This window comes from Hyperolius riggenbachi, chromosome 7 (assembly GCF_040937935.1).
Source record: "Hyperolius riggenbachi isolate aHypRig1 chromosome 7, aHypRig1.pri, whole genome shotgun sequence".
NCBI lineage: Eukaryota > Metazoa > Chordata > Amphibia > Anura > Hyperoliidae > Hyperolius > Hyperolius riggenbachi.
Genome location: NC_090652.1, coordinates 158,218,933 through 158,243,759, shown reverse-complemented (window position 1 = coordinate 158,243,759; position 24,827 = coordinate 158,218,933). Strand labels below are relative to the sequence as shown.

Here is a 24,827-nt window from a genome sequence, read left to right as displayed (position 1 = left end):
CGTTTAAAAACGGGCTCTAGGTCTATGGCTGCTGCCGCCAGTGCGCATGTGTGCGCAAGCTGCGCCCGCACCCGCCCACCTCGCTCGCCAGCACACGCCCACCTCGCTCGCCCGTCCAGCTCCCTGGTCCCAGCTGTCCGTTACTGCACACATGCGCAGTAACAAAAATCCTGGGACACAGGGACAAAACTGCTAGACGCACCGACACTTAGCTTATATTAGGTAGGATACATTACATACACACACATTATATATATATATATATATATATATATATACACTGTATATATATATATATATATATATATACATACATGTAGAGATACATTCACATACATATAGATATATTTATATATTTTAAGTAAATTTGTATTTTTCTTTTGTAGAGACGATGCCTTTGCCATCTTTTAGAATACTGTACATTCCAAGATAGACACTGCTCTAGGGGACCTGCAGACATGACATTTGCAATTACATTTATTTTTATTTTGCCAGGTACGCTGTGATCCAGAAGTTCAAGAATTACGCCAGTGGCAAAAAGATCTCCGGGAGTCTAAAGATATTACTAAGAAAGTTCAAGAGTTCTGGGACAAACAGGAAACTAAAGGTTGGCTCACCTTACAGGAACTGCATGAATGTAAATTAACTGTGATGTTCAAGTAGTTATGGCAAACTCTGTATCTGCATTTAAAGAGGGATTGGGTGCTTGCTTACCATTGAAGGGCATCCATGGCTATAATTACTAGGTAATTCCCAGGAAAGTTGATGCAGGGATTTATCTGACTGCCATCAGGAGTTGAGAAGGATTTTTACTATGTTAAAGGAAACCTGAGACGTAATAAAATAAAAGTTTTATACATACTTGGGGCTTCCTCCAGCCCCCCTCCATACTGATCGCTCCACACGCCATCTTCCTCCACCTCCTCGCATGCTCAGTAGCAACCCCATTAGCTTGGCCAGTTGCCGAGAGTAAATGGTGGTGCATGCGTGGGCAAACTGCGCCTGCGCGGGCTGGCCACAACTTACCAAGCTAATGGCGTTTCTACCGAGCAAGTGAGGAGGCGAAGGAAGATGGCATGGGAGCGAACTGGAGGAAGCCCCAGGTAAGTATAAAACTTTAATTTTATTACATCTCAGGTACAATTTAAAGGAATCATCAGGAAAAAATGAGCGTTACCTGTGGCTTTCTCCAGTCCCTTGCAGCCGACTGTCCCACGCTGACCGCTCCGCTCTCCGCCGCCATCCCGGGCTCCCCGCAGGATGCAGAGGACAACCTCGAGGTTGTCCTTACTGCACCTGCGTGAAGCACCGCTGTCAATCATGGCCACGTTGTCCTGCGCAGTAGTTCTGCGCAGTGCGCCGCGGACAACGTGGCCATGATAGACAGCGTCGCTTCACGCAAGCGCAGTAATGATGACCTCGAGGTCGTTCTCTGCACCCTGCGGCAGCGGAGAGCGGAGTGGTCAGCGTGGGACAGTCGGCTGCAAAGGGCTGTTGAAAGTCCCAGGTGAGTAACGCTCATTTTTTCATTTTTCCCTGATCATTCCTATAAGGCTAAATGGTCCAGGCCTTGTAAGGTTTTTCGCCTTCCCCTGGATCAACTGGGATACATGGGGGTTCAGGATGGTGTTTTTGTTTTTCACTTTCTGGTTGAACTTGATGGACGGATGTCTTTTTTTTTCAACCAAACTAACTATGTTACTATCATGTATGGATTTACCAAGGGCACCAAATCACATTTTAGATTTGTGCTTTTATGATTGTTTTCTCTAGCCACCTGTTTGGGAGGATTAAGGCATGAAATCCCCCCCTCCCCCTTTAGTTCGAGCTGGTTTACATTTTTAGGTGGTGGAGTCTGGGTGGCTACGTTCACTTGTGTTTAATGATGCTCACTACTTTGTACTGTGGTTTCCAGAGGTTTCAGGCAGTGTGCACTGCTTAACACCATTGACTATGGGAACTTGCCCTACAAGTCAGCAATAAGTATTAAGGTTTTTCGGTCACTCTGGAGACTGCTGTCTTCTGTGGTTCTTCACTTCGATCTGGTATCCTTAGCCAACTACCCCCCTTGTCCCTTACCAACTTAACTCTTTAATACTTTTTGGCTGGGGCTTATTCAACAATACTCCTCATGCACTGGTGGACATTGATAATTGCCATTATTATTATTTTTTATTTATATAGTGCCAACATATTCCGCAGCGCTTTACAAAGTACAATAAAACGAGAAGGGAACATAGATACGACCAAAAATGTACAGCAGAGTCTCAAGCAGCACAAATATTGCGACAAAAACAGTAAGCATTAGGAGGAGGACCCTGCCCTTGCGAGCTTACAATCTTATGAACAGAATGGGTCAGTAAAAATCTCTCCAAACTTTTTTAAAAAAAAGATTTCACTTTAGTTATAAAATTGGCAAAAACAATAGTTAAGATCTGCATCAGTCTTTCTGTAAATTAAAACTGATCTTTTAATTTCAATTTGCATCCCACTTCCAAAAGGTATCCCTAAAGGACCACTATCATAAAAAAATGTAAAAACTTACCGTATATCAGCGCAGATAAGCAGACTTTTGAGCACCCAAAGTATGGCTCAAAAGTTGGAAGGGATTTGGAGCCTGCATATCTGCAGCTGTAGCTGATCACAAGCGCCATGGGACTGATATTAATTTCTTGACATATTAGTTGACTTCAGGTCTGAATCGAGGCATTTCGGTATGGCTTTTTTATAGTACCAGTACCTTTACATTTTTTTTTTTAAATTTTTTTTTAGATCTAGTATAAGGAGTGTTTATATCCAGTGATTGGGTGTGCAGAATTAACCTCCTTAGCGGTAACCCCGTGTGTGACACGGGGTAAGCCGCCGGAGGGTGCCGCTCAGGCCCTGCTGGGCCGATTTTCATAATTTTTTTTTTGCTGGACGCAGCTAGCACTTTGCTAGCTGCGCCAGCACCCCGATCGCCGCCGCCGCGCGCCTGATCGCCGCTATCCGGTGCGGCGCGCGGCCCCCCCCCCAGAACCCCTGCGCTGCCTGGCCAATCAGTGCCAGGCAGCGCCAAGGGGTGGATCGGGTCTCCCAATGACGTCCCGATGACGCTGACGTTGGTGACGTCATCTCGCCCCGTCGCCATGGCGACGGGGGAAGCCCTCCAGGAAATCCCGTTCTTTGAACGGGATTTCCTGATCGCCTATCGCCGGAGGCGATCGGCGGGGCTGGGGGGATGCCGCTGAGCAGCGGCTATCATGTAGCGAGCCCTGGGCTCGCTACATGATTTAAAAAAAAAAAAAAAACTGCTGCGCTGCCCCCTGGCGGTATTTTTCATACCGTCAAGGGGGTTAAAGCCTGGTACAATACACACTTTAAATTATGATTGGCCAATCACTGAGCAATTGTTCTACCTCCATGTGGTATGAAGGTCAACAGATATTGAATATTATGAGCAGGTTGTGTAGGTAAACCATCATACTACAGGGAGGTGGTAAAATCGGCCAGTGATTGGAACTCAAAATTAACAGTGTGCGCTAGGCTTTAACCTGGTCCACACATCCAATTTTGTTTGGCCAATGATTTGGCAATTTTACCACTTTCATGCGGTATGAAAGCCTACCTACACAATCTATTCATAGCATTTAAAATCTGTTGGCCCTCATACTACATGGAGGTGGTAGAATTGGTCATTCGTTGACCAAACTTGGATGTGTGTACCAGGCTCTAGGCTAAATGTTTGGCTGTATAGCATAGATAAGAGCCCTTGTGATGCTCTGGTTTTAGATTAGAAAAGGACGGGGAGAGGAAGTAAAGTATGCTTCACTGATTTGGTTGCACCGCAGTGGTGCCGCATGGTACAACTTGTCAGGAGCACTGTGGTGTGATCATGTAACGCTCGCACTCCAACAGTGTAAAGAGGCATAAGAAGCAGTGTGAGTGATCTTCCAACAGTGGGTAGTGTGGTGATTTATAAAGGTAATGCTCTTGTCTTAACCGTTTATTATGGGCTTATCAGCTAGTAACACCTTTTTTGCATAGATGTATCCCTTTTCCTTCGTGTCATCAAACAGTAACCTCCCCTCCTAACAAAGGATGAACAAAATTGTCAAATTCTGCGCCTTCAGAACTGTGGAATTTCTGCAGAATGCGTTGTACTTAGTGGTGGAGGTGGAATTAATGATGTTTTTACATAAAGGCCTCCAGTAGAGCTAGTCAACAAAAAAAAACCATTAGACATCCTAATAATTCTTACCTTTATGCAAATCCCTTACAGATTGTATGCGACTTGATTTAAACTCACTTCCTGCTGACTTTGATTAGCCAATTCCAAATATAAAATTTGCATTAAACTTGCATGCAAGCCAGAATTGTAGGCATCACGTTGACCAACTCTACTTCCGAATTTGTTAAACACTAGTTTAACAATTACGGGGTTTGTTTAGGTGTACTTTAAAGCAGGTCTGAGGGGAAAGGTTGTTACAATTTCATACACTTACTGTAAAACCTCACATTCTGTGTGACCGATTTCCCAGATATTTGTAGATGAGCAAAGGTGTCCATACATTAGAAGATGTATGGGCAGATTGACCAAGAGACATCTCTTTCTGATTGAATCTGATCGGAGAGAGATCTATTATCTGCCCATACACCGCAGGCCGATTCCCGATTGATTTCAGCATGAAATCTCGTTGGAATCAGCTTTGTGACATCACCTCCGCTGCCTCATGTGCTGTCCCACCCCAATGGTCAATGCGCTCCCCGGTGCCCAGTGGGTATACTTTACCTGTCCATGTCTGCCGCTGGCTCAGGCTTCATACACAGACCCCACGTGGAGGACGTGTATGAAGACGGAGCGAGCGGTGGACACAGACAGGTATAGTATACTGCACTAGGGAGAGGTGTTCCATCTCGTTCCTTGCTCATCCTCGATCAGACATGCTTTTGGCGGCACCGATTTTCATCAGATTCGATAATAACAATTTATTAATAATAATTAAATCGGAAGGTCTATCAGCCACCGAGTTGCCTGATGTATGGCCACCTTAATCTGTCTTGAAATTACCAACCAATTGCCATCTGGGTTCTGAGGTAAAGGTCTCCAGCGGCACCTCAGCTGATTACACAAAACTCCTCAGAGCTTCAGTAGTCAGCAACTTTATCTTATAGCAAAGCCTGCTTTCATGTTTGCTTTAACTACTTGCCGACCACTCCACGCCAATTGGCGTGAATGCGGTGGCAGCCCCAGGACCGCTCCACACAGATTGTCGTGAACGGCTCTCAATGGGGCTAGCAGGAGATCGCGTGCAGGCTGTACGCGCATCTCCTGCTTGGAGACTTCAGTCTCCTAGCGGTGATCGCCGCTTGGAGACTGTTAAACGGCTAAACCGCCATCTAATTATGCTGTACAGCGCTGCGATCTGCAGCAGCTCTGCACTGACGACAGCCGTGTGACATGGCTGTCCTCTCTGCTGAAGCCTATGACAGCCGATCACATTGATTGGCTGGTGGGGGAGGGAGGGAGCAGGGGGGAAAAATAAAATCAAGAAATATATTATAAAAAAAAGAAAATAAATATTTATTTAAAAAAAAATAAACATAGCGGAGCGATCAGACCCCACCAACAGAGAGTTCTGTTGGTTGGGAGAAAAGGGAGGTGGATTTACTTGTGTGCTGAGTTGTGCGGCTCTGCAGCTTGGCCTTAAAGCTGCAGTGGCCAATTTTAAGAAAAATGGCCTGGTCTTTAGGGGGGTCCTCAAGTGATTAAAGAGACACTGAAGTGAAAAAAAATTATGATGATTTGTATGTTTAGTACAGCTAAGAAATAAAACATGGAGCAGAGACATAAGTCTAATATTGTTTCCAGTACAGGAATAGTTAAGAAACTCCAGTTGTTATCTATGCAAAAGAGCCATTGAGCTCCACGACTTTGAGTCACAGAGAGCTCTGTCTTCTGAAGTTTGTTATCTCAACTGTAAGTCGTATTTTCTTTATCTAGTTCAGTAGGCTGCTCTGTAAAATCATTTAGAAAGCTGAGTGTAGTGTGTAAACTGCAAATATTAGACAATGATGCAATGTTATAAAACAAATCTATATACGGTAACTGAAAATAAAAATATGAGGATATTTTTTTTTCATGCTACTAATGTTCTAACTAATTATCTGTACTACACAACCATTTCATTATATCAATTTTTTTTTTTTTGCTACAGTGTCTCTTTACCACTGCATCAAGCCTTAGGGTTAGTTTATTTTTTCTTAATTGGCATAATAAATGAAAGTATATCCAGTACCTGATGAATTAAATGTATACTGCTCCATTTGTTTTCATAAAAATCCCAAGAGCTGCAACACAGATGAACAGATTTACATAGAAGAATAGAGTCAGCTCCTCAAAACACAGCGCTGTTTGGCAAAACAAATGAGAATGCTGCCAAGGACTATTACCACCTAGACAGGCTGCATAATGTGACTTCAAAGTGATCTGAGAAAAATAACATCCCTTCTCGAGGAAATATGTCTATACTGTATATGGGTATTTACATAGTTTAAATGTACAGGAAATGCCAGGCAGCAGGTCTAAAAATGTGCAACTTGTTTAGCTCCACATTTCATGTTGACCAGAATGTCACACATGTTCAGGCGTCTTCTGTTCATGACTTGCATTGCTCCCACTCCAAGAGCCAGAATAACATTGAAGGCATAATCTGAACACTGCCCTGGCTGAGGTGATCAGCTGATAGGCAGAGAATTAGCCACTTGTTGGCTATTGCTGCTGTGTGAGTGGCATTTGCGGACAGTATGAGCTCTACGAAGTTACCTGTGGTACAGCACGGTTCTATACCCAAGTTCAGTAACATGTGGCGCAACAGCCTTCCACTTAATTTTACATGCAGTGCTTTTGAACTGTGCAGTGTCTGGGCAGTTGTTCACCTTTTGGTAACTTCATTTGTTCTCAGTAACCAACCTCATTCAGTTGTATATACAGCACTGAGGGCCCTTTTCCACCAGTGCGTTTGCGCTGGCTGAATCGCAAAGACGCAAACCGCTAGCGATTTTACAATCGCTACAGTTTGCTTTTTAACATAGGAATCGCGGTAGGTCATTTCCACTACCGCGATTTGTTTTTTACGGGAACGCGAACGCGCGGCGGAGCGATATTTGCCGCGATTTTGCTATGCAGTGCATAGCATAGCAAAATCACGGCCGCAAACGTCGGGGAATCGCCGGTAATTGCGATTCAGCAATCGCTAGCGTTCAGCGTGAACGCTAGCGACTGCTAGTGGAAAAGGGCCCTGAGTGGTAATCAGTCCTTGTGCTGGCTGAACTGCAAAATCATTGAAGAGGTCAACTGTCCATCTGAACTAGCTCTAACACAAGAGCTGGCCACACTTGACTATCACCCATATGAAAACAGACCAGTAGTGACACAATTTGGTTAAAGAGGCGCCCCAGTGTGAATAAAATCGGATTAAAAACAAGATAAAATAAAAAAAATTGAGGCGGCTTACTTCAATGACGAGATCTTTGTATAGACAAACAAATATTTATTTAGCGCAAGGCAATGTGTTTCACGAGTCTAAGCCCGCTTCCTCAGGCCAATAACAGTGCCAATTGCAAATAGCCAATCAGCAAAGGGGGCCTCATTTGCTGAAGGCTCCCTTTGCTGACCGGCTATTTGCAATTGGCACTGTTATTGGCATGAGAAAGCGGGCTTAGACCCGTGAAACGTTGCCTGTGCTAAATATTTCTTTGTCTATACAAAGATCTCGTCATTGAGGTAAGCCACCTCATTTTTTTTCGATTTCATCTAGTTTTTAATCTAATTTTATTCACACTAGGCTGCCTCTTTACCCAAATTGTGCTTTATGTACCCCCCCAACATACCCTGTTGGAGGGGTCTAGACAGACCACACATGGTTAAACCATAGCAATAATCTGTCACTTTTATCAAGAACAGCAACCACCCCGAGTGGAGTCTGGTTTGTTGTCTCCACCTGTATCCATAAAGGAAATTAATTGCCATAAGATATAAAGAAAAGCAGATCAAATGGTTCATTTTGAAAGAGCCATATTTAAAATTCACATTTTTGATCATAACTTCACCTACAATATTAATTACATTGTCAACAGCAATATTAAATTGTATCACATTTGCAATAAACAAACAGCCAAACAATTTATATAAAATCTTTATTGTTCATGATGTCACAGAATCACCCTTACATTGTGTATTGTACAAAATCAAAAAGCTTTCTTGAATATAAACCCCCCCTCACCCATACTTACAATGTTTCCAAACTTTAAGAAGTTGGGAAATGTGGATAACACATCAGTTCCCACAGTACAGTGCAAGAACATACGCCATGCACATGCTTGTCAATAGCATCATTACATCTGAGATATCATACAGTGTATAATGGAATGGCAACATGAAAAATACAATAATATTCATTACCTTTGGCAAGAGGCAGAATGCATGGCCACTGACAATACATTAGGACATGTAAAGTGCACACATTGCCTTCACACAGCTCAGCTCATTTGATTGGAGCATAGTCACTACTGACATCACAGAGTGACCCCGCGACATCACTTCCTAGTAAGGCTGCTTTGTGCGCTCACCAAACTGCTGCCTTATCTGTGTGAAGATAAACATTGTGCTTAAGTCATACAATAATATGATATGTTATAGTACATGGTGAAACACACACCATCCTGCAGTTCCCAGTATGTCAAAACAGCTTCTTTCTTGTACATAGATTCCAGTTTGTGACCTACTGTGACAAAACTGAGCTATCTAGAACTCCTCTGCCTACAGCACTATAATGGTGTGGAAATGGTTGTCAGGTCTGCAATGGTTACTGGCAAGTAATCTTGTGGTCCTACGACTATTATTGCCTGGACCCACTTAGTTTATTATATTAAATGGCTGAGACAGATTAAGGGAAAATGGGGCCCTAGGCAAATAACTGTTTGGGCTCGCCCTTGATGGACACTTGGCTTTTTTGGTAAGATTCGGTGGAGGATAGATTCACCCAGGCCACTAGTCTCTCCCCAGGGTGTATGAAGTGCACTCTGAAACACCCCACAGCTTGCACTGTGAGACTGAAGCTCTGATATGCCCCACCCCCTGATTTACAAGCCTCCCTATTGATTAATGAGGCTCATAGCATTTCAGTGAAGAATGGGAGACGAGCCAGGTTGGAGTGCTAGGGCTTTGAAACCAGAGCTGGAAGCTGCCATTTTAAAAATCAGTTTCAACCCTTTGCTGCTGCCTCTTAGCTAATTAGTTCAGCTTTATTGTTATGTGACAGGTCAACTGCAAGATAAACATCTGGCTTAAACCGGCAGCCATGATCTGCATAGCATAATGAAAGCTAGTTCCAGGGCAGTGAAACAGGTCACTGTTGGTAGTAGCAGCTGTGTTAATTATTTGCTAGGCTCATTCTCTTGGGTACCAAAAATGAGCTTATTAGGAGAATGTTTCAATCAAAATTCTAACAGCATTCAGGTTAATTGAATATAAACCGTGTATAGATAAAATACATGCTCCATGGACCAGATGTCCTATAGTACAGCCTGCTTCTACTCCTCTCTGGATTCAGCCAAATAAGTGGGTGGATCAGGAGTGACTGTGTGACCCCCAAAGTAAAAGCAATAAATGCCAGACCACATTCCAGAGCACTCCTGCTTTCCATTAGAAACGATGGGGTTCATTCACAAAACATAACTTATCTGTTTTATCTCATGCAATATTTGTATTTATCTAACAGTGGCCATACGCTTATAGATGGTCACCAGATTCGACCATCAGATAGATTCCTGTCTGATCAAATCTGATCGGAGAGGCATATATTAGTGCCACACACTAGGCATAGATTTTTAATAGATTTCTGCATGAAATCTATGAAATACCGGTATCTCTCTAATCGTAACAGCAATGATCTGCCACAACTGCCGTCCCGTCACCTATTGATATCTTCTATCAGGCTCGATTGACTGATTTCATTAATTTTGGCTGAAAATTGATCAGGTAATAGATCGGGCTGTCCACGGCATTAATTTCTAGCAGATTTCAGTGACTGAATGTGATGGATATCAATAGGAAAAATGTGTATGGCCACCGTAACTCACGATGTATCTCTCCTGCCCTTGGCCCCTATTCAATTAACTTTTATCCAAGGAAATACTTTTTCATCTTACCTACAAAATAATTTTCAGCAGCGGGCAATGGAGAGAGTGCTTGTAGTGGCTGAGTACCACCAGGGTTGTTAGGACAACTTGTCTTGTTCAGTTTTGAGCTTAATTGGGCTTTTTTCACCACTTTATTTGAATCCTGGTGAACTTTAACAAGCTAATTGGTGGTAATTTGTTAGGAAAGGTCTCCTTTATTCATCAAGTGGTACCTCCTATGGTTTCCGTCTCTGGTTAAGAGCCCTTATAAACGATCTGCCTACATCCAGCCGAACCAAATGTGGCACTTCTGGCTGCCCTTTATATCTGCAAGTTGTTGCTCATACAGACTATTTTATTCCAGGTCCATTGCTAGTAAATTCTAAGCTGAGGATAATATACAGGCATTTTTGTGCTCATTTATTTTTAGCTAAAGTTTATGTTTACGTAATAATATGTTTTGATGATCTTTAGAAATGTCATAAAACACTATTCTCTTTTATTATCGAAAACATGATATCACCAACACCAGCTGCAAAAAGGGTCCTTTAAGCCATAGAGTTAATCAGAGCCATGAATACAAGATTAGGGAATGTAGAGAAACAAATCTTAACTAGGCCCTGAGAGTTCAGGGGTCTACTGTATGATCTCGTGTCCCCAGAAACTTCTGTTGCTTCATGTTCTGACCTAGATAGAAGCTTGTTAGTATACTGGTAATCATAATAGTTAAGAAAGACTCTCATAGCACTCTGTGAATGCTAAGAGATGATTGTATCTTATGACTGCAGCTGTGTGCATTACTTCTGGAGCTAAATTTGTCTTTGTAAATAGGAAAAAAAAGACTGCTCTGGTGTTTAATAAGGCATGCAATCATTTAATGTTGCAAATAAGTACTTTTTGTGCTTTCATACTGTTTCCGTAGGCAGGATAGCCCACACATTTTGTATAACCCCTATTGACCCTAATCAAGAACAATCCTATCCTAAAGAAAATATACAATCATACCCACTAAGGCATCTTAGTCATAGTACACATTATCTGCATACATGTGCTCTAACTCTTCATCCGCTGACCTTGGGTCGCCCTAGCCAAGCCTTTTTTGTCTTATGTTATACAGAATTAAATAAGAAGCATTGATAATCCAAGTGTCCTGGTGCAGGCAACCATAGCTACACACATTGACCCCAATTCACATAACAGCAGTAAGATTGCAGTGCACAGGCAGTGCATGTCAAGTTTACCAAAACTAATGCCAGGGGAGCACTGACCAATATCCTATTAGTGCCACTCATATTACCAGGATAACACACGCATTGCTATGGTGCTGCTAATAGGTTGGCAGGCAGTACTTCACTAGTGTATTGGTAAGTTGCAGTGCACTGCCTGTGCACTGCAATCTTACAGCTGTTTGGTGAATTAGGGCAGAATTGCAGACCTCACACCAACAGAAGTTGATTCTGGTAATGCTAACTGTACATGGTTTATTGCCAGGTTTCAAAATGTTAAGTTTCTTCTTCAGGCATTATACACAACTGGATCTTTCTGTATAATGCCTGAAGATGAAACTTAACATTTTAAAGTGCAACTGTGGGGCATAAAATCAATTCTTTATTTTTATCTGGTAAACAAGTAATAAGGATGCTAACCAAAGAATCCAAAAGTTAAAAATCAAACTTAGTTTTCTTATCCATAAAATAACATTCCCCAGTTTCCATGGCTCTTATTTGGTACATCTGCCACACCAAGGAAGTTGCAGGGCATGCTAGGTTGTCTTTTTTTGCTTCTTTACTTTCCCCTCAGACTTAACTAATGCAGCCGGATTGGCTGAAGCCTCTTTTCCCCGTTTCCCCTCCCACGCCTCTGTTCTTCTCTGATTGGCCAATATTTATCATGCTGAGACAATGCACTTTCTATTGCAGAGCTAGGTGGGAGTGCCTGAAGACTGGGAGGAGAGCGGGCAATGCCTACACAATCAGGCAGAGGAGAGTAAGGGAGGAAATGACTACAGGATTGGCTTCAAAATAGACATAGTTAAGATGGAGAATCCCAAGGATTTTCTCTTTTTTTTACTATAGAAAAATCACTAAAATCAAAATGTAGACAGTGCAATACATACAGTATGTTATGTAAGTAGAGCAGGTGTTAATCTACTTATATATGTGCTTTTTTCTGAGATAGTATTGCTGACAGCTCCTCTTTAAAAGCTTGCAATAAACAATGTACAGTTAGTCATTAGGTATTACCGGAATCAACGTTTATTGGTTTGATGTCTGCATTTTTGCTGCACGACTAACACCGGACCATACTTCTCTTACTTGTGAACTAGGGCCATTATAGGAGAACTGGATTTTAATGTGCTGCATAATATATAGAGAAATACAGTACAATGATTTATTCTGCTGTGGCTGTCAAAGCAAACTTTTCTGATTCAGTAAGGCAAATTTATCACAACCAGTGCAAAACAGGAAAAAGTGGAGCAAATGACAAATGACACAATCACATTGTCAGCATCATTACTAAGGCATTACCATTGCTTGTGATAACATTATCTGCATTATGCAATGCCAATTGTCATAGTTAAATGTTTATATCAAATTAAATGCCAGAGTGAAATGTCTGCACTAGTATACTAAAGGAATTCTGACACATGAAGCTACTCTAGTCATTCTATTTAATGCATTTATATAGCCGCACTGATGTATTCCTTGTACTGAAGAAGGAATACTGATCCAGTTATATCAGTCTAATAGAAATCGCTGCACGAGACACAATCCAAGGCTGTTGCTTTTCTGGACAATTGTGATAAACATACTTGCAAAGGTCACAGGGATTTGTATACTATTCTTGTGTCTTGACCTTGGAATGACATCATTGCCTTACATAACCTCCACCAAAGCTGGATTAAAATGTTGAGGAAGGGGGTATTAGGGACCAATCCACATCTTGGGAAGCGCAAATAACTGGCTGTTCAGACATTGAGTGGGCCCGGTTAGAAAAAAATCACTTCCATCTAATGTAGGAGCTCATGGTCAGTATTACAGGAGACCCATGTCTTGCTTTGTAATGTCAGTTTTACATAAAACAAGTAATTCTCAACCCAAAGGAGACCTACTGTATATTGTATTACATTTTAGTAATGAAATCATTTGCAAATCTTAAATTATCAGCAATATAAAAGTTATGTTTAGTTTAAAGAGACACCAAAATCTTTTTTTTACCTGCTTTTATGCAGGTCTATTCTCTGCTCTAAATCACTCTTTCAGCCGTGGGAATGCAGTGAATCCACTTAGAATTTAATGCTGAAGAGGACTTGTGCATAAAACCATTTAAAAAAAGAGAGACTTCAGTGACTCTCTTTAATAATACGTGGTGAAGGACCTGATTAAATTCTGTCTTCATATTCGCTTCATGCAGTCCACTGCATATCCTGCACCAATACCAGGAGGGGGAGGGCTGCACTGTGAGGAAATCAGGCCCTACTGCAAGGCATGTAGCTGCCAGTCTAACAGTGTGAGTTGGACTACGGAAGTGGCGAAGGGATATCACTGGGCAAGAATCTGCAGTGGGTACAAAGGTGGGACGTAGAGCTGGTTATGCTGGCTGTGCGGAATATGGTTTGTGAAGGGACCTGAGCTATAGCTTTTGTTTGTAACTTAATTCCTGATATGGAGAAGATTGTGCCGATACGTTGATAGTAACAGATTGCAACAATGGTGCTGTCCATGAACCATAACCGTTACAACAAGGTAAAGAGAGCTAAGTGTTCCCCCAAAAACTAATACCACGCAGATAAGTTGTGAGTTAGAATACCTAGATTAAAGCATAACTCCAACATTGGTCCATTTATGTATTCAGTGAACTGAATTTCTGCTTACTGCTTTCATCATTACTTTGAATGTTTGTAATATTTGCAATAATCACACAGCACAAATCATGGGAGTGTCACTGCTACATATCACCCTCTGTACACCCTGAGAGGTTTCACACACTGAAAGCTGCAGGGGAAGTTGTTCAGATAAGCTTATGGGATGGAGAGAGCACAGGGATGACATCACTGGTGAAACTAGGCTCACTTATAGCATAGAGTAGGACACAGGAAGCTGAACAGCTAGGCTCTGAAAAATGGCTGAGGAATAGAATCATTTAAAATGTACCTGAAGGGAAAAAAGTGCCCCTATGGCATACCTCGGTAGGGGGAAGCCTCTGGATCGTGAAGAGGCTTTCCTGTCCTCCTCCGTAGTCCTGTTACAGCTCACGCATGCAAACTAACATGGACTCACTCAGCTTTATTTGCCAAAAGCCAGACCAGTCCGAATCAGACCTGTGCTACTGCGCATGCATGAGCCACCTGCATAGTAGCATGGACCCGATCGGGCTTGTCTTTTTCTGCATGAGCCTAAGCGGGAGGGTGCTACTGTGCAGGCACAGGAACGCCACTTGTTGGGGGTCCCAGCACTGGAATGGCTTAACGTAGGAGGACGTTAGGATCCAGAGGCTTCCCGAAGTAAGTATCAAAAACACTGCATTGCTAACCTCTCTGGTTTGCTTGAAGCATTTGTATGTTTTAACACTGTGCATTTGGATGCTTTGCATCTTTTTTCAGTTATGAAATACAGCTTTTACTTTGTTGTTTTTCTACTGCAAACCAAACCTCAACAAACCACACATTTTCAAAACTTTATACAAAACTTATGTTAAACACAATTGTGCTTTCTTCCTTCATGAGAATAATGTTCCAGTGTGAGACTGACGACACACAGGATGTTTGCGTCACTAGGAAGGAATCATCCACAGGCATTAATGTTGCAGAGGATGAGTCCATTAGTAACAGGAGGTTTTTTCTATGGCATTGCTACATATCGCACTGTGCAACAGTCCTAGGCAGCCTTATAGATACATTTCAGATCATATAAAACTGTAAGAAGTGAATCTAGATTATGAACAGCAAATCAGAAACTTACAAACGCAAATTAAAAGAGACTTTCCTTCAGAGTTGTTCTTCTAAGCTTTTGATTAGTCACGATCATATGATCATATACCTTGATCTCATGCAATATCTGCTTCCTGTTTTATCCTACATAGGTTTACCTATAGGAAAAGTTAGTGTTTTCCACTCTTTAGAAAGTTGTTTGCCTTCATGCCAACCCTTGTAGTGGAGTACCACCAGGACTATTAGGGCTCATTCACACCTGAGCGGGAATCGTGCGATACCCGCTCACCGCAAACCGCTAGCGTTTTCTAAAAACGCTTAGCCCATGTTATCCTATGACAGTGTTCTCACTGCCACTATTTTGCAATTAGTGATAATCGCAAACGCGTTACCTGCAGCGTTTTGGTGGCGATTCTGGAGCGATCGCGATTAGCATGTATAGAACCGCTAATCGCGATTGCTCCCAAAACGCTACTTTGTCAAATGATTTTTCCACGTTAATCGCCGAAAAATCACTCTCGCAAAACGCTAGCGGCAATCTCTAGCATTTTGCGATTTCAAGTGTGAACAGGCCTTAGGAATAACAATGGGTTCAATCCAGGCGCACTGCTGACATCTAGGATGTCCACTAAAATTATTTGGAGCTTTTAGACGCACTTTCTCCATAATCCTCTTGCTTTATGGCTAATAGTCAGAGTGAGTGGATTCTACCACACAGGAGATTTACAGAAACATTCTGAGCCCCAAAGTGTTCCACTCAATCAAGGCCCAGCAGTGGCACATCAGAGTTCCCCTCTCTAAACTAGAGCTGAAGTGTTTATATACATATGGTCAGTGTAACAAAGTGCTAATACTGTATCACAGATTGACATTTTAATGACTTTTAAAAGAGTCTGTATCAGCATCTTATATCTAATAGCCTGGAAGCACAGATAAAGAGAGTGAATGTGAGGTATGGTTCCTCCTGACATCTCATAAGTATTACTGCTTAAAAACACGTGTGCCATTACAGTTTTGATGATCTTTTGAGGTCCAGCGGCTTTGTGTTGCACGGTACAGCCTGTGATAATTCCCATATCAATTTCTGTACTCCTGAGCAACCTCAGGCTACCTAGGTACACTGGTTACAAGAAAACCTTGACCTTCTAAAGCAGGTATGTCAAACCGGTCCTACGAGGACCGAGATCCTCACACATTTTTGATACAGCTCAAATGAATTGATGGGTCTGAATCAGGAAAGGTGCGGTCCATCAGGTAGAACACATTCCTTTCTTTCTCAGTCCATCCTAAACACTGGCATGGATCTGGCCCTCCAGGCCTGGAGTTCGACACATGTGTTCTAAAGTGAAGTTAAGCCCTGCCCCCAAAAATGAACAGTCCTATCCTAGAGCCCCTATTGGTCACTGAGGCTGTGGTAATGGTCCGGAAAAGAGCCTCAGTGCCAAAACCAGGAAAATCGTAAGGCCTTCTTGTATATAGTACACCTGAGAATACAGATGGAACACACAGCTGCATCATGGAACCACATTGGGTACACTGTAATAGTTGGATGGTGTCTTATGTGACAGGCTCTCTTTAAAGGACAAAATAAATTCTGCATTAGGTTTATACCTCTGGATCTAGAACATCTACAATCTGGTCATTTTACACTCTGCAAGTGTGTTTGCGATATGTATTGATAATTTTGAAATGTAATGACTTTATATCGAATGTTACATGTTTGTGCTTTACAAGACATATTAGTAGGATCATGCTCCAACATTTTACAGCTGTAAGAATCCAACCTAAACGAGTTTGGACTGAACCCCTTGGAGAAGTCTTTGATTAATGGGCTTTTCTGAGATTTTCTCCTCATACAATGTTGAGGCTTTATGGTAAACCTTTGTGGTATGCGACAGTTATTCCGGTTCTCTTCAGACCTGGCTCTTTGCTCCATCCTTCTGGTTCAGAATGTACTGCAGGATATCCTGTGAGGTACGACAGGAAACAACAAGACATACTAATTAATGGTTTAACAAACCTGCTGATAAGTACAGACATTGATGGTCTAATGAATGTGCACATTTGCACAGGTGTAAGCCAGGCTTGTCATGGCTTAGTTCATATGAAACAGCTGAGAAAAAACAATGTATTATGACATTAATTAGGAGATAAAGCTGCGTGAACTATGAAATTAGCATTATTGAAACAAAATGTATGTCTTAAAAGCAAGGCAACCTCAGACATCAATAAATTGTGTGAGGGCTTTCCTCCCTTACTAAACTGCTCCCACTGGCCAACTGTCACTATATCTACTTATGTAAAAATGATGATAAGATCAGTGCACCGGTATAGCAAACATTGGCTAATGAGAGCAGCTCAAAAGGCACAAATAGGCAAATAGTTGATGACAAAGGCCTTAGTCTCATTTCATAAACACTTGACCACAGGTTCTCTTTAAAGCAAACCTAAGGACAGACTTTGCTGAGAGGAAAATCTACTAACTACTTTGGTTCTGAAGTGAGTTGACTCACATAGTCAGTTATGCAACTGCTGGAAAAGCGAAAAGAGAGGTGCAGAACCTTTACCTCAGAAAGCAGATGGTGATTGGTAAGTCAGTAGAAAATGTTCCTGACATGTAAATTTTCACTAGCCCAGGATGTGTAAGCTGTGCTCGCAAATGAAAGCTACTAGCTGCCTATCAATTAGGTGGCAGATAATAAATAACATAGCTAATTGAAACACATTAAGTGGCTTACATTTGCTTACACAGCTTCAACTTCTTGATCACTAGAGGTTTGCGGGTTAGAATAATTTTCTCTTCAACACTAGTGATTGACTAGCAGTTTTAGAAATGATTTGATATATTACTTATGTACCAATATTAAGGCTTTGGCTACATACATCAAAATAAGAAGCACATCTATAATATGCAGTATTTTATATAATAAGTGTATTCTATGTAGTATAGATCATAGACTATTTTTGGTAAAACAAAAATAAAAAGTGTCAGGCATAAAGATAAAAAAAGCAACAAAAACAACTTGTACTTACCAGGATGATTATGGCAACTGTAAAAACATCCAGAATTTAAAGTACAGTAGTTAGTAGTTCTAACCTAAAGGATCATAAGGCAGCATTAAATCAGCCTTACTCTCCTCACTCACAACTTGCCAGCAGAAGATGTCAGTGCTATATAAATACATAATAATAATATGGTAGGACATTAGACTAGAATTATGCTATATAAATCAAGAGGAAAGGTTGGACGAATAGGGTGAAAGAGGAAGAGAGGAGTAGGAAGTTTAGAGTCTGAGGGCCATATGCAATTCACTTTTATTCTTGAGATATCTTCCAGGAGATCATTTTCATATTCGCTTTAACATGCCATAACTTTAGGCAGTTTACTTGCTTTTTTTTATTGAAAAAGTACCCAAAAGTTTCAGGAAAAGTACTATCAACATTATTTTAAGTATTTTCTTGCTTGCTGTTGGAGCATTTTATGACAAGGTGTGAAAATGTCACCTAGGAGAAAACCCAGGAAAAAAAGTGAACTGCATATGGGCCTGGGAGAGGAGGGGAGGAGTAGGTAAAGGGGAGCCCCAGCAAGAGAATGAAGGACTGGAGAGTGACAGGGGATAGAAGACAGCATTGAGGATTTTGCAATATTTGGGGGGTAACACCACAGATTATGAGGGAATATTATTGATAGGGGTATTCGGAATATTTTGTAGCTACAGATTTTTAAATAAGGAGTCCCAACTATAAAAGTGGGAGAAGAAAGGGGGCGGAGTAGAGGTAGTGAGCAATGCAGATTAGGTTCAAGCTAGCAGGATTCTGGATTCTCTAGTATTTGCTGCTGTCAGAGTGCAAAGCTTCATTCATTGTAGCGATAGATTATCACTGAGTGCTATATCTTTTCACTCAGAAAGCCTGGCTGTATAGTCTGTCATCTTAGTGATTAGACTGCAGGTATTGCTGGTCTCTACAAGCCCAGGACATAAGTGCAAAATCTCTGTACTGTTCTGCAATCTGACCTGTAGCTCAGCTACTAGAAAAACAATTTGCTTGAAACCAACACAAAACACCCAGCTTTAGGAAGTAAATATGCTTTTTTACCCTTGGTAAACATGGTATGTCCTGGTCTGGATTGCTAGTGAATTAATGAGCTGATAACAGAGGAATTCAGCTCTGTGACTGAAAAATAAATTCACACCATTTGTGTGCCTCAGTGTGGAATTCCTTAACTCTGTAGTTGCTTTTCCTGTTCAGTGCACACTGCTGGAGCCTGAAAACAGTTAAATGTATGTTACTCAGCAAAGAGTGGGCCAGGCCCCACTCACTGCTTGGGTCCCATACATGACTATGGGTATATGGGTAGTGCTGCCCTGTAGGCAGCTCTGGTGCACTCTTTGCCCTCCCCCCCCCCCCCCCCTCCTGTCGTGGCTCATATACTGTGGTCCACAAGGCACACGGTGCTACAAGGTTGTGGACACCTCTGCCCTACCCATTGCACAAATCCAGAGGGTGGTTGCAGCATTTGAATGTAGGGTGTTGGATAGCAGTTGTTTAATGTGGACAGGATCAGCATTACAGCTCAGATCAGCTCTTTCTGCAGCACTGTGAGAATCTGCTCAGCTGCCTGTGCAGACAGGCAGCGTTTTGACCACTGTTCACGTCTGCATTCTGCAGGTCTCTTTAAGAGAGACCTTCTGTCAGTTCTGCAGCTTGCTGCTGAGGAATTTGCATACATTCGTTATGCAAATCCCCTACCTGCCTCCTGTGATGACTGGCAGTATAAAGGTTGGGATTACCCACGGTCCTTTGCTGGTTATTCCTTCAGGGTTTGTAGTACACACTCCTAGCGAGTGTCAGCCATGCTACTTCTTGTTGAAGTTATCTTAGAGTAATTCCTGGAAGCTGTGCTAGGCAGATTTCCCTAGTGCAGTGAGGATTGTTTATCTGTTTGTTTGTTCTGTTGCTGTTGTCCTGTCCCAGCGGTGGTCGACAGGAAATGGTTCTGATCTCTGTTCTTGGAGTATAGCTGGTGCAGCGGTTGCTACCAGCTATCTCTTCTGTTCTGTCTCCTGGGATCGCGCTAGCCACTTTTCGCTAGCGCTGGGGATCCTTCTGTTCTGTCTCCTGGGATCGCGCTAGCCACTTTTCGCTAGCGCTGGGGATCCTTCTGTTCTGTCTTCTGGGATCGCGCTAGCCACTTTTCGCTAGTGCTGTGGATCCTTCTGTTCTGCTACTCTGTACCTGGATCGCGCTAGCCACTTTTCGCTAGTGCTGTGGATCCTATCTCTCGTTTGTCCCTGTTTTCGTGTGTCTGTCTTGTCTGCTACGACCGCTTGCTGGAGGCTCGGTGAGGTAACCGTTAAGCAAGCGTTCGCGTCCTCTGTTTCATGTTTGTCTGTCGATGGTTAGTTAGGCGTGCTTGTCTCTATTGTGCTTATCACGTGGAGACCGCGCATAACCGTGTGCACTGTTGCGAATGAGTGCGGTGTTCGCGGTTAGCTAGCGTTTGTTATTTTCCGCATCTCCTCATTGTATGATTTGCTGTGCCTTTGCTACTCTCGTGCTCCGCCTTGCTGTAGCCTTGTGTCACGTCTGGCGATCGCACCTCTCGCGATCGCGTTCCTGCTTCTTATCTGCTGTGGTGTGTGCACAGTCGCGGGTTGGCGACTAGTTTTATGCACACACACACACAATCTGTCTCTGTGCTCACTCTCAATCGCTTCTCTTGCGATTGCGTTTCTTCCCTCCGTACAATTCCTGTCTGGCGTGTGTGGTAGGGCAGAGGAGCTGTTCCTCTGCACTCCACAGCTCCACCTGCCGACAGGAATTTCCCTCTGCAGGTGCATAGCACCTAGCCTGGGTGTCCTCAATTATACGCTTGTGGAGGAAATCCGCCGCGTCAGCGCACGTCTGGTGCGCTGACCACGGAGACGATTCCACAATCGTTACAAGCACCATTTCTATACTGAGGCAGGAGCTACAGATTAAAAATCAATTTTATTAGGCAAGTCTTTTTTATCTTAAGTTTCATGTGTTTTAACTATGAATAGATTGCTATCTTGCCAAACTAGGTAAGTACTGTAAGTTGGATGCATATAGGTCCTCTTTAAGCTTTAAGCATACTGAACATTTCTTGCCCAAAATGATCTTTTATGACCATTTTGGGTGACAATTTTCTATCGATTGTTGTACCCACAAGTCTGCTGGACTCCTTTCTGAGAAATATGTACTGTTTTTATGGAGAGGAGAGGGTGGAAAATGAACAGGAAACTTCCCAGCACAGTAGGAAACATAACATTTGTCGCCCAAAGAATTGCATACTTGGACTGTTGAAGGGGAGAGATCTGACATCAGGGAAACCTGTACATACAATAGACAGCCACAAATGATTGTTTCAGACAGCAAACATCTGCTGTTTGTATGGAGCTTAAAGTGTATCAGAACCCCTACAAATTGTCTTACTATGAGTTAAGGTGGCCATACATCAGGTTACTTGGCGGCCAATCGACCATCCAATTCGATTCTTGTAATCTATTTGGATGAAATTGGAGCCGCCAAGTGCATGCTCGACCGACAAAGAGACCAATTTTGGGACAGAAATTGGTCGCATAGTCGATCGTCATGCTGCAAGATGTCCGAAGTTGGTTGGTCGGGTGCGCGGCGGTACGTCGACGATTTTAGAACAAGCGACGAAACCCCCGCCGCAATATATAAATGTGTGTGTGTGTGTGCATTTATACATTACCTGTCCGGTGTCAGCCTCCACACAGTTTCCATCCATCTCGCCGGGTGCCGCATACACTCAAACACTCTAGTGGCGCATAGCGTCTGACGTCAGATGCTATGCACTGCTAGTGTGTATGCAGCTGTTACCCGGCATGGATGGTCACTGCACAGAGGCTGCCACAGGACAGGTAATGTATAAATGCACACACTGGGGGGGGCACATTTATACATGGAGGGGCAGCGGCGGTGTAGACATGGCGGGCTCAGCTGATTCCCTGAAGATTTCATGCTGAAATCGGACAGGAATCGGCTTGTAGTGTATGGGCAGCTTTGACAAGAGACTAATTTATCTCTAATCAGATTTGATTAGAGATAAATTTGTCTCTGTTGAATCTGCCCTTAATTGTCAGGTCTATGGACACCTTAACTACCTCGCGACCGCTCCACGCCTATGGGCGTGGCCGCGGCGGCAGCCCCAGGACCGCCTAATGCCGATTGGCGTCAAGTCCTAGGGCTGCAGTTTGCAGGAGATCGTGCGCACGATGTGCGCGCATCTCCTGCTTGGGGGGTGGAGCTCCACCCCCTCTTCAGTCTCCGAGCGGCAATCACCGCTCGGAAGAGTGTTAGACAGCGTAATCGCCGTCTATTTACATGTACAGCGCTGCGATCGGCAGCAGCGCTGTACTGGGGACAGCCGTGTGACACGGCTGTCCCCCTGGGGGACAAGAGAGTGATCGGCTCTCATAGGCAGAAGCCTATGACAGCCAATCGCCAGGATTGGCCGGCTGGGGGGTGGGAGGGTTTAAAAATAAATAAAGAAATGGGGGAAAAGGGGGGGGGGGATCACTCCTCTGCTGTGTTGTGCGGCCCTGCAGCTTGGCCTTAAAGCTGCAGTGGCCAATTACAGAAAAAACAGCCTGATCTTTAGGGGGGTTTAGCACTGTGGTCCTCAAGTGGTTAAGATCCCTTTGCAAAGACAATGCTACACATACATTTTGTTTGCACATATCATGCTGTTTCCAGAATAGAGAACATAGAAATAGAAAACCTGTCATTTCTTCTCAGTGTAAACATCTGTAAAAAAAATAAAAGTTGTGCATGTCCACAGCTTTGACTCACTGCCCGACCTTGTTAACCCTTTTCACTTTCAGGGGACCTTAACTTTGATCAATGATACTTAGAATCATGAACTATGCCAGAATGTTCAGACCGTAAGAAATGCACTCTCTCCCCCAAAAGTGGAGGGAAGAAGTCCATGCGTCTTTTGGTCTGAATAATACATTGGAACCAGCCAAGTCCATCCCCCCCCCCCCCCCCCCACACACACACACACACATGCATGCTGCCTGCTCTGCACTCCTTCCTGTATCCCCCTGCGTCCTTCTCTGTTATTGCAGTATCCCGTATCCGATCGCTCACTCAGGAGCGACAGTGTGTGTGTAGAAAGAGCTGAGCCAGCCTTCAGATTGTTCGAAATCACCTTTTGCTCCGGCACCAGCACCCCCTTAGAGGTGCACCTCACAGAATGTGAGCTGACTCGACTCTCCTCAGAGCAAGCATTATAGGAGATAGACTTTCTTAGGCGTCTTCAAAGTTTGATGGAGTTTATTCAGTCAACAGATATACAGATACTCATCTCTACATGTCATTACATCTTAGCAAAGCAATTGTTCTTTAAGTCCATTTGCGTTACAAGCTCTTGACTAACTTTCCTCATGAATGGTAATCAGTTATCTTCTTTCTATACTAAGTTACGTCTAAACTAAGTATATACAGCATACAAGATATAGCATACAAAATGTCCTAACATAAATAAAGATTATTATAGCCAGCAGGGACAGGAAGCAGAAAAGTGTCTCTCTGTAAACCGGCTGTTGGTTTTATACGTACCAGAAAGAATTAAATGTGACCTCATCTGAGCCATCCCCCAAAACCTACCATTGGCTCAGACCCCTCGTGGTGTCATTATACCCACCTACTTGATTAATATTTTATGAGCCCCTTGTCCCAGTTGCAAGAATGTTATGTTTTGTAAATATGGCCCATGTTGATTGTTCCCGTAGTCCATTTGTCTGGGGCAGTGTAGGCCTAAGACCTTGTACTAGGAACATATTCTCAGTATCTGCTTGCATCATCTGCTTCAAGCAGACACTGAGATGCATCTGCCTGCATCACGAGAAACTCTGCTTAAAGGTATATTCTGCTAACAAGCCTTTTACCTAAAACTCAGTCCAAATAACTGAGGCCTACTAAATTATAACACAGATGACCTGCGGCCAACTTATACTCCGGGGAAAAAAATATATATACACAGTATATTATATATATTGTGTGTGTTCTCCTGGGAATGTGGGCGGATCCTCACAAGTTTTCTTCAGGCGGCAAAGAGTCTAGAACCGGCCCTGGTACCATATCCGTACGGTATGCATGCCCTGTACTGCTCCAGGGACCGTCTGCTGCCACTTTGGAGCAAACACATGCTATTCATTGGAAGAATGACAATGCAGTCCATTGCCCATTTAAATAAAAATCATATTTGTCAGCTCTGTCCATTGCAAAAACGCAATAGACACATGAAAAACAAATTTATGTGGTACCAGCCCATAGAAAGTTATTGCAGGCTTCACCTGTTTTTGTTTTCTGCCCATTGTGTCAAAAATGCAGGGCAGCAAGCTTAGTGTGAACCAAGCTTTAATTTAGAGGAAATTGAGTGTATATCTAAATGGTAGTCAGAAGGAATCATTGTTTCACATCTTTGCTCAGTGAATCTGTGTTCACTTCAGACAGACAGATATGCACAGTGATGAATCCAAACTGTGAGCTTCTGCCCAGGACTGGGTGTATAAAATATGCACAGCTTTCCTGGGATGCATTAAATAATAGTCATAAAATATTATATTTTGTCTTGTGTTGTAAAAGATACACAGGATACTACAACTATAGTACTACAAGTTCTGGGCTGCATCGTGTAATGGGAAACGGTCACAGCCCCAGCACCTGACAACTTCTGTCT

At 42.9% G+C, this 24,827-nt stretch overlaps 2 protein-coding genes across 3 annotated transcripts in view; one reads left to right on the top strand and one right to left on the bottom strand.

Moving 5' to 3' along the window:
- Positions 1–24,827, top strand: part of IQCK (IQ motif containing K) — a 175,298-nt gene that overhangs the window by 134,112 nt on the left and 16,359 nt on the right. The window contains exon 8 of the mRNA XM_068244799.1: positions 496–607. Coding sequence (XP_068100900.1) covers positions 496–607 — 112 coding nt within the window. The remainder of the gene's footprint in view (positions 1–495; positions 608–24,827) is intronic.
- Positions 8,162–24,827, bottom strand: part of GPRC5B (G protein-coupled receptor class C group 5 member B) — a 123,882-nt gene continuing 107,216 nt past the window's right edge. For both annotated transcript variants that reach the window (XM_068244796.1, XM_068244797.1), the window contains exon 4: positions 8,162–17,058. In XM_068244796.1, coding sequence (XP_068100897.1) covers positions 17,005–17,058 — 54 coding nt within the window. In that variant the 3' untranslated portion in view covers positions 8,162–17,004. The remainder of the gene's footprint in view (positions 17,059–24,827) is intronic.